Source organism: Notothenia coriiceps, unplaced genomic scaffold (genome assembly GCF_000735185.1).
Source record: "Notothenia coriiceps isolate Sejong01 unplaced genomic scaffold, NC01 NC01_scaffold00037939, whole genome shotgun sequence".
Lineage (NCBI taxonomy): Eukaryota > Metazoa > Chordata > Actinopteri > Perciformes > Nototheniidae > Notothenia > Notothenia coriiceps.
The window spans coordinates 572,239-581,653 of NW_011370640.1; the positions used below are offsets into that span (position 1 = coordinate 572,239).

At 39.9% G+C, this 9,415-nt stretch overlaps 2 protein-coding genes across 3 annotated transcripts in view; one reads left to right on the forward strand and one right to left on the reverse strand.

Moving 5' to 3' along the window:
* Window positions 1-2,559, forward strand: part of fggy (FGGY carbohydrate kinase domain containing) — a 20,175-nt gene extending 17,616 nt beyond the window's left edge. For both annotated transcript variants that reach the window (XM_010797441.1, XM_010797440.1), the window contains exons 15-16: window positions 1,175-1,236; window positions 2,356-2,559. In XM_010797441.1, the coding sequence (XP_010795743.1) occupies window positions 1,175-1,236; window positions 2,356-2,437 (144 nt within the window). In that variant the 3' untranslated portion in view covers window positions 2,438-2,559. The remainder of the gene's footprint in view (window positions 1-1,174; window positions 1,237-2,355) is intronic.
* A 97-nt stretch (window positions 2,560-2,656) lies between these two features.
* Window positions 2,657-7,734, reverse strand: prdx6 (peroxiredoxin 6). Its single transcript, XM_010797439.1, has 5 exons — window positions 7,548-7,734; window positions 6,112-6,268; window positions 5,484-5,633; window positions 4,956-5,102; window positions 2,657-3,981 (listed from the first exon to the last, which is right to left on the reverse strand). Exons 1-5 carry the CDS (start codon window positions 7,637-7,639, stop codon window positions 3,853-3,855), a joined length of 675 nt encoding a protein of 224 aa, XP_010795741.1. The 5' UTR covers window positions 7,640-7,734; the 3' UTR covers window positions 2,657-3,852.
* Window positions 7,735-9,415: the final 1,681 nt, after the last annotated feature.

Consider the following 9,415-nt stretch of genomic DNA (forward strand, 5'->3'; position numbering starts at 1 on the left):
GAGTGCGCTAGAATTTGAATGTACAACCGGAAAAGATCTGCCTCTTCCTTCAGACTTCCTTACAGAGCCCCTCCTCCAACACACACGAACGCGCACATGACCAATGAGGGCACGAGTAAGTTTGTGCACAGATGAAAGGCTGACAGGCAGGTAGGCCTTCCAGTTATTTTAGCCGGGCCGGCTCAGATGATTGGTCGTGCTTTTTACAGCGCCACAGATGAAATGTTTTCATTTATTTATTGTCAAAGCATTTAATATATTCATTGCTATCGGGATGTTAAGAGCATTCCATGGAATATAACAAAAAGTGTTTCTGAAGTGAATTACCTACCCCACCTTTAACTCATTCAGTAATGTTTATAGGATGCAAACATTTTTATTAATGTTTTTCTTTTATTGGAAATGTTTCCTTTTAATGTATGTTTATACAATATTTTATTATAATTCATTTTATTTTAACTTCTTCTATTGCATTCTATTCTATTTTTTAATCTTATTTATTATGTTTATATATATATTTTTTTTTTATCTTTTATTGAACATCTTTCACTTTTTCAAATCTTTATGTTTATTAAAAAAGTGATTATATTTTACTTTAATGTATTTCATCTTTTTATAGCATATTCCTACTACAAATGCTTGTATACATTTTTCATTTTATTTCGCTTTTAATTTATTTAGTCTCAAATGGAAAAACTGTCAGCAAACCTAATATCCCCCCCTCCCCCCGGATAAATAAAGTATTTCTAAATAGGATTTTTTTTCTGAAGTGACACTGCCATTTCTTTAAGTGTAAAATGTGTTTAAGATAAAAAGTGATTATTGAATCTTTTGCTAGGTCATGTGATCATCCTTTGGTTTTTCAGTACCAGATTTTGGAGCACAATGGAATGCTTTTTAAGCCAGATAAAAAAAAAGATGTTATTGTTGCACCTTGTCAGCCCTTTTCCAGCCATAACTTTGTGTGTGATCCTCTGAGCTGCACTCTACACAATCTGTGTTGTATGTTTGAAGGCAGAGAGGCCCGGCCCTGCATTAGTCATAAACTCAGCCACACACAAACGACTGCAGTTGGCTCGTGTCAAAACTAAAACTGGGTCACGCCAGGCCCCAAACCCAAATGTGCCTTTCATGATTTATTGAGCGATATTTGTCTTTGCAATTTATGTTTTAGGAGGCGATGGAGAGGATGGCTAAAGTGGGGAAAGTTGTTCTGCCTGACGGCGAGCTCCGGAGGTAAGACAAAGAGATTTCTTTTGGTGAAAGTCATGGTTGCTGTAATGGTCTGTGAGATTCTAACGGAAATATTCAATAAAATGTAATGCATAATCAACCATTTTAACCAATTTGTTTTTTTTATAAAACACAAATATTGGCCTCCTCAACAACTTTTATTAGCTTTTCTCTGATTAATTCCTACCTTTTTCCTCTGCCTTTTCATTTAATCTCTTATAAATGTTTGCTTTTTAGAAATGGATATATTTTATGTTTTAGTAAAGAAGGTTGCGCTTCAACGATTGGTGTAAAGCGAGTGCTAAACACAAATTCCGAAAAAATCTTAAAATTATATGATTAATACGAAATGTCATAGTAAAACGGGACATCTTTTAGAACGGTCTTGTGCCAAATGCCTGCCTGAAACGCCTAAATTGTAGTCATTTGTTTACTTCCATAACACAGTGACATCACTATTGAGCACTCGCACTTCTATTGGCTAGCGCTCCATCTCATTGAACGTGAGGGGCGGGACATCTCTAAGTGGTCGACCAATCACAACAGAGGCGTTCAGCTAACCAATCAGAGCAGACAGGACTCTGGTTTCAGACAGAGGGTGAAAAGAGGTGCTGCAGCACAGGCAGTATGAGAAGAATAAAGAGCTTTTTGAACGTTAAAGCATGGAGACATGTCACAGTAGAGACACTAAATACAAATATGAACCTGAATTAGCATAATAGGGCCCCTTTAACGTACACATTTGGGATGTTCTAAAGCTTTTTTATATATGCTTTTCTTTATTTCTACAGGAAAAACTATTTGCTTTGCTATTAAATATGCAAAGTCAACCGTATATATAAAAAGATTGTGACCAAAACGTCTGTAATATTGAACCAGCACAGTCACACCTGTCCAACCCATGATAAACATTTTATACTGTGTGTTCATTTTGGTATTATTTAACAGCCAGCCTTTGTATGTGTGCCAACATAGTGTTCACTCTATTGTCTGATCTGATATAATTGTCCTATAAGATAAAGTGCATATAGGAGGCTATTCTTCAAATGTATTTTGTTCAAGTAAAGTAATGTAATTCATTATAAATACATCACGTATGTGTCATTTCTTTCTGTTTTTTAGCTTCTATGAGAGAAAGAACAAAGTGTTCCTGCGACTGTTCGCCCACCAGAGGGAGTACCAGGGCCTCATGAGCCAGAGATGACTCGGCTGCTGGGACACTCTGACGTAATCGTGATGACGAATGACTGGAAACGAGATCACAAGTGTTAACCTTGGTGCTTTCTGTCTGATATTGATGATGACGACGACGACAAACAGCTACCTGAGGCTACATTTCTGTCAGGGGGTTTGTTCGTTAAGTCTTAACAGATGACATCACAGAAATCCTCCCGTGGAGAAGAGCTGTTGTATCTTTTCATGAAGAGGAGGGGGGGGGGTAAATGTGGTGACATCACCATGAGTGGCCCCTCAGCTCCGTCCAAAGACCAACACCATCCAGTACCTTGACATGTATTCCTAATAAATCATTTAAATGACATTGTTCACTGTCACTTCAAACTATGTATTTTATGATATATAATTCAGTGTGCACAAACTCATTGGTGACATTTATTTTTAAACAGCTTGTCCTTTCTCCATTTCCTGTTTGTAATACCTCCGCTGTCCTACTGTCTGCTGGTCACGGAGATGCTGTCGATACGGTGAGGAGCCTTTAAACAGAACCACATCAAGGTGGAGAAAGGACAGGGAGGCACTGCTGGGAAAAGCTAATACACCTCTGTACGGTACTTTTAGAAATGTCATGTTAAGGCTAATTTATTGTGTAAGGCTAAAAATGAAGCTTTGATTGTCCGACACAGGGACAAAATCCAATCATTACAAGTAGATACAGTAAAAATATAATAAAAACGTTCTGTGAAATGTACAATTCGACCAAGAAAAACCAATGCAACATTTATGTAAAGGAACATTTTAGGAGAGAGAATTTGGGTTTTAGCCTTGGCAGACCATTTACATGCACGGAAACCCATATGACACATTACAGGAAAGGGAAAACCCCCCAAAACATAATAGGGCCCCTTCAAACATTTGAAACACTGATGATTCGTTTACTGTGTTTCATGAGGTATAGTTGCTCCTCAAAAAGAGTAGCAATAGCGTGCATTTACTCTCGCAGCCATCCTTTGTGTAACTAGCACCTTTAACCACTTCCTCTTAAGAAAATAGAGGAAGTGGATAAACAATGTCTAGATTTGAATTATATGTTATCCCTGATAGTATCATCCTACAAAATAAAAGCTTCTCTGCCATGCTGTGTACAATAAACTGTTTGCTACATCTTTAAATATAAACAAAGTATATGTTCCTATCTCAAGCCTCCCCCATCTTTCAAAAAACAATCCCCATTATGAAAGTAGGCTGAACATTGCAGCTTTGATTCTCAGAGTTGTACATACTTTAAAATCACTTTATTTAAAAAAGAATCCTACACATTTCTTAAGGCGTTTTGTCTACCGCATACACAGACTAGCAGCACTCAATGTAGTACAGATTGAGAGCTGCTGGACTGACTGTGACATAAATGAGTGTTGACTGTCGGGTGTGTCTCCGTCGTGCTCACTGCTGCGGGGTGTAGCGCAGGTACTTCTTGCCAGAGGGCAGGTCTTTGGTGTAGACACCGGCTGGGAACAAAGCGGCTGCCTCTTCCTCAGGCATGCTGGCGGGAACCATCACACAGTCTCCAGGCTGAAGGGAGACGAATGAAAAAGAAAAGTAATTCTGTGTGACAACAGGTGAATATCTATTTCCTTTATCACATTACATTTCATTTAGTTATCCAAAGCAACTTACAAGAAGTGCATTTAACTAAAATACACATTTAAAAAAGCAAGATCCTGCTAGTTTGTTAGCTTTTAAATATGAAAAACCACATGCTACGTGCAGGTGTCAGTTCAAAGTCAAATCAGGTGTTCTTTGTCAGTCTGCAACAGAGTTTGTGTATACTTTCTGCTGCCCTGATATGAATGGGGAGTTCGTTCTACCATTTTGGAGTCAGGATAGCAATCGGGAGGTTGTTTGTTGAGGGGTACCTGGGTCCCACTCGCAGTGAATGATTACCAAACCAATTGGCCAATATAGAGTGGAGCGAATATGATGGAGTGTTCATGTTTCCAGTACCCATGTCCTGGATGTAGGAAGGGGCCTGACCCAGTCACATGAAAAGCATTGAAGGCCAGTATGATGTTATACGAGCAGTCCATTATCAAGCAGGCAAAACAAATTGTGTCTGATTCCACCCACATACTCCACCCAGAATTCCAGCTCCTACCTTCTGGTAGAAAATTCAGGGTTACCAAGAGCAGGCTGAACCGCTATAAGCACTCATTCCTACCTATGTCCATTAAGCTTCTTAACATTCACATGAAATGAAATGTAGTCAAATGTAATTAAATGCACTTTTTAAATGTTGGCCATGAGGGTTGTGCAATAGGTCGCCATTGTCAGTATGTGCGTCTGTGTATTGTGTTTGTTCGAACAGTGTATGACTGATGATATGTGTATGTCTCTTAATGTCTACTATGTTTCTATATGTATACGTATGCGGAACTGCAGGACGGAGTCCAGAACAAATTTCCTTACGGGGACAATAAAGTATATCGTATCGTATCTCTGTAGTCAGCTGCTGAAATGATTGGCACAAACATACAGGTGTGACCTACCTTCCAGTCTGCAGGTGTGGACACTCGTTTCCCTGCTGTGGCCTGGAGAGAATCCACTGCTCTCAAAATCTCGTCAAAGTTGCGTCCGGTTGTTGCCGGGTAGAGTATGGACAGTTTCAGCCTTTTGTCAGGGCCGATGATGAACACCTAAACAGAGACACTACTAATTATTCCACATGCATGAGAGTAGATATTATGTTTGAATGGTGCCTATAGTGTCACGATATACCAGTACTGATGAAAGCTCTTGTATATAAACATGAAAAGTTGATTTGTTAATAATACACCTTTAAAATATAGTGTTAATCAGGGGTGCATTAAGCTTTACCCTTGTTGGGCCAAAACTGAAACTGAATAGTGTAATTGGTAAGACACAAAATAAGACAAAATCTAAATTAAGAGATGAATTTATCAGACAGCATTATTACATTATTTTCCATGTTCTTGCCACAATAATCACATGGTGCAAATCATGCCCTACTGCCTATAAATAGACAAAAAACTGAATTTGACTGTGAAGATTCTTACACAGCGTGCAGTGAGCGGCAGGCCATCTTTATCCTTCTCATCTGGGTCCAGCATGCCCAGAGCTACTGCCAGCTCCCGTTTACTGTCCGCTATGATGGGGAAGGGCAGTGAGCGGCAGGCCGAGTCCTCACAGTTGTATGCCAGGATGTCCTAGTTTGTAGAGACATAGACCTTTGTTAGTAGCTACACTGGTGGAGCTCTGATGTCTTAAATAAAATAATCTTGAACAACTATTTTCAACAACTAGACACAGAGGAGGTACAATTGTGTGTGATATTCAGTTTACTTATTTTAAGTTGCCTGACAACTCCTAACTGTCATAACTTAGTTTTATCTGAAGCTATTGCAGTCTAGACTCAATATATTTAAACTGCTTTCAGTTTATATTAAATTTGACTAAATGCGTGTGAGAGAAACTCCTTCTGGAGGGAACTTTGGGATTTTAGCCTCTGCAGATCATTTACACGCACAAAAAACGCATTTAATACACTACAGAAAAGGGCAAACCCCAAGAAGCATAATTGGGCCCCTTTAAGATCTGGGTATATATCATTCTAGTTTCATCAGATGAATGTGACTGTATTGCAGTGTGTAGCTAGGACCTGCACTAAACACAGTTTAGACACACCTTGCTCCAGCTGTGGTGATCCTCCAGGCAGTCAATGGACAGGGCGATCATTTTGACGTTGCGTTTACTGAACTCAGTGCTCAGTCTGGCAGCGCGCCCCAGCTCTGTGGTGCACACCGGGGTGTAGTCTCTGGGGTGGGAGAACAGGACCCCCCATCTGGAATAAACAGAGAGATACGTGAGGATGTGGCAGGTGTCAGTCAGGGTCTTTGATTCTTGTGCAAGCTGAGGTTTCTGTCTGACCCAGTTTCCTCTCTTTTGACCTAAATCTTTAATTTTGGGGTCACTGTTGTGGCTTATTGTTTGGTTGCACAATAGGATGGAGCTGAATGATGCACCTGACACAGGAAGTGACCTCTGCGTGACTCTGGTGTTCCAAAAACGATGACATTAACAACCTTGTTTGACGAGGTCAGCAATGTGACTGCACCAATGAGGGACTCAAGGTTTGACCTGGTCTCCTTACTGATGCTTTTGATATTATATATTGGACAGTAACTAAGTACATTGAGTCACGTACTCTACCTAAGTGCTATTTACGGGTACTTTTAGTTTAATTGAGTAACTCCATTTCCTGGTACTCTCTACTTCTACTGCATTTCAGAGGCAAATGTTGCAAAAATAATGTTTAGTTCCATAAAGAAACTGCACTACATGTGTCTGACAGCTTTAGTTACTTTGACAATTCAGATAGAAAATACAAAAACAAATAATGTTTCATTTTAGGTCAAGATGAAATTGTGTGTCTTGGTTAGACTGATAAGCTACCCAAACAAATCTACTCATTTATCAGCTACAACATGAATGATAAACGCATTCATATATACGTAATTTTAAATTCACTTAATATAATATACTGTATATTATTCTGAAAAGGGTTGTTGTGCAGTCTGAGAACTAGTTTGGAATGCAGGATTGTCATTACATTACATATAATTTAGTTGAAGCTTTTGTCTGAAGCGACTTACAATAAGATTCAAACTCCGAACAACAAGGAAAGTGCATATATATTCATTTCAAGCAAGATCATATTATAGTTAATGCTGGTGAATCAGTTTCGAGGCCTAAATTAACTCAAAAAGTGCATCGTCTTTTTTCCCAGCAATAATTTCATTGCCAAGGTACAATCGAAATATATGGGTTTTCAGTTTGCGAAGGAATATATTCTGAGTTTCTGCTGTCCTGATGTCACTTGTTATTTAATATTCATACAATGTGGTGTTTACTTCTTTTAGAGTACTTAGTCAACCTCTAGATTTACTGGAGTTTGCATCCGTCTGATTGACTTTAGCATGCAACCTTTACACGTTTAAATGCATAACAGAAAGCAGAAGTCAGAAACCAGTAGCAGGAACTGGAAGCTCCTTCCCCTTCTCGCATTCTAGTAACAGTATATTCTACTATTCAATATCCATATATTCAAGAAACCTACTTACGAATCACCGAGAAATTTATGGAGTTTAATTTTTCCAATTGTCGTCTCCGCTTCGAAGTTAGGAAACGCATCTCCAAGCAGCAGCCCCGGCATGTTCAGACAGAGTGATCGTGAATGCGTCTCTGTGCAGCTCTGATCACAGATGCGTTAAATAAAGAGACGGAAGCTTCCCTCTGCATAGGAAATTCACATCATCATCAACTGTGACTTCCACAGGACACTTATAATAAACCATGATCTGACTCTGCGGTGCGTTCAGGGCGCGCTTTCGTTGATTGGTTGTCTCGATGTTTCCAAATGACCAATTTACGCGTTTAGACCAGATTCCTACATAAGGTTGAGCATTTTGTATAAACACAGCACTTCTTCACGATAATATGCTCATGTATTATCGACAATTTAATGATAACATTTACTTGTATTGCCTGGATGCAGTGCATTTGTTTTAGATTTCAAGAAGAAATCATACGTTTAAAACTCCAAGATAATTTATGGTAATGTGTATACCCCTTTATCCGGACTCCAGACCGGTTGCATGATGTATGTGCGTCGTAGTAGAGCAGGATATACGTTTTTTCTGACCACAGGTGATCGATAAAGTAGGTTTGATAGATTACTATTGACACTTTGGCAAATAAAAATGTCCTTACCAATGTCCAAAATATATATCTTCCGGGAACCGGTCATCCTGAGTGCCATGTCCGCAGCCGGTGCTCCAGATGTTCCTTTGGAGCGCCACCTGAAGACTTTTCCGTCAGCCAGCCGATATTCTCCACAACGCTCCGATTTCTGCTGGGGATGTATCTGGCTGTCCAAGCTGCTGGGAGTGTGCGCCTCTGAGGAGTCTCCATGGAGCAGCTGGTGGAGCTCTCTGAGCGCTAGACACTCTTCTCCGGGGGGAGGGTTTTGAAGAGCAGGAGATTATGCTCAACCTAGCACTGAGTGAGCGACTTGAACTGCTTTGATTTTGGCTCAGATAATTACTACAATAAGAAAAGGGTTGGGCTTCTGCGAACCAACAGATAACTATTGTTTTTTTTATATTTATAACAATTTCCAGCACTTTCTCTTCAAATTTGGTACGCAAGTTTGGATACCTTTTGACTTTACTCACAGAAACACCTCTTAAACTTTCAAACTAACTTTCGTGAATGCAGTAGTCTTATATTGAATACACAATACACTTCGTTCACGTTCATTTTTCATCCTACTATCACTTGTCATGGCATGTCAAACATATAATAGTGATATCACTGCATGTGGAGAAGATACAAACTAAATCTGTTGTATACCGTTACAATTTGATCTCTTTTTCACTATCAGTGGAGTACACAAATGTAACAAAAGTTGTAAAGTGCCTTATCCAAACAATTGCTGTATATACACCAGTTCAACTAAAGTAAATACATTCAGATGATGAGCATGGAGATTTTTTTTGTAGGATACATTCTGTTCATCCCATTTCAGGTGAGGGTTGGCCTCCGTCAAGGCTGCGCTTTGTCACCAATCCTGTTTGTAATATACATGGGTCGGATTTCGAGGCGTAGTCGTGGGGGAGGGGGTCTGCAGTTCGGTGGACTAAGGATTGCACCACTGCTTTTTGCAGATGATGTGGTTCTGATGGCTTCATCGGTCTGCGACCTTCAGCACTCACTGGATCGGTTCGCAACCGAGTGTGAAGCGGCTGGGATGAGGATCAGCACTCCCAAAATCCTGAGGCATGGTTCTCAAGTAGGGAACCGATGGACTGTCCCACTCCAAGTAGCGGAATGAGGTCCGTTAGCCACCAAGCGTGAGGAGTTCAAGTTCTCGGGGTCTTGTTCTCGAGTGAAGGGAACAAGGAGCGTTGAGATGGGATCGGAGAAATCG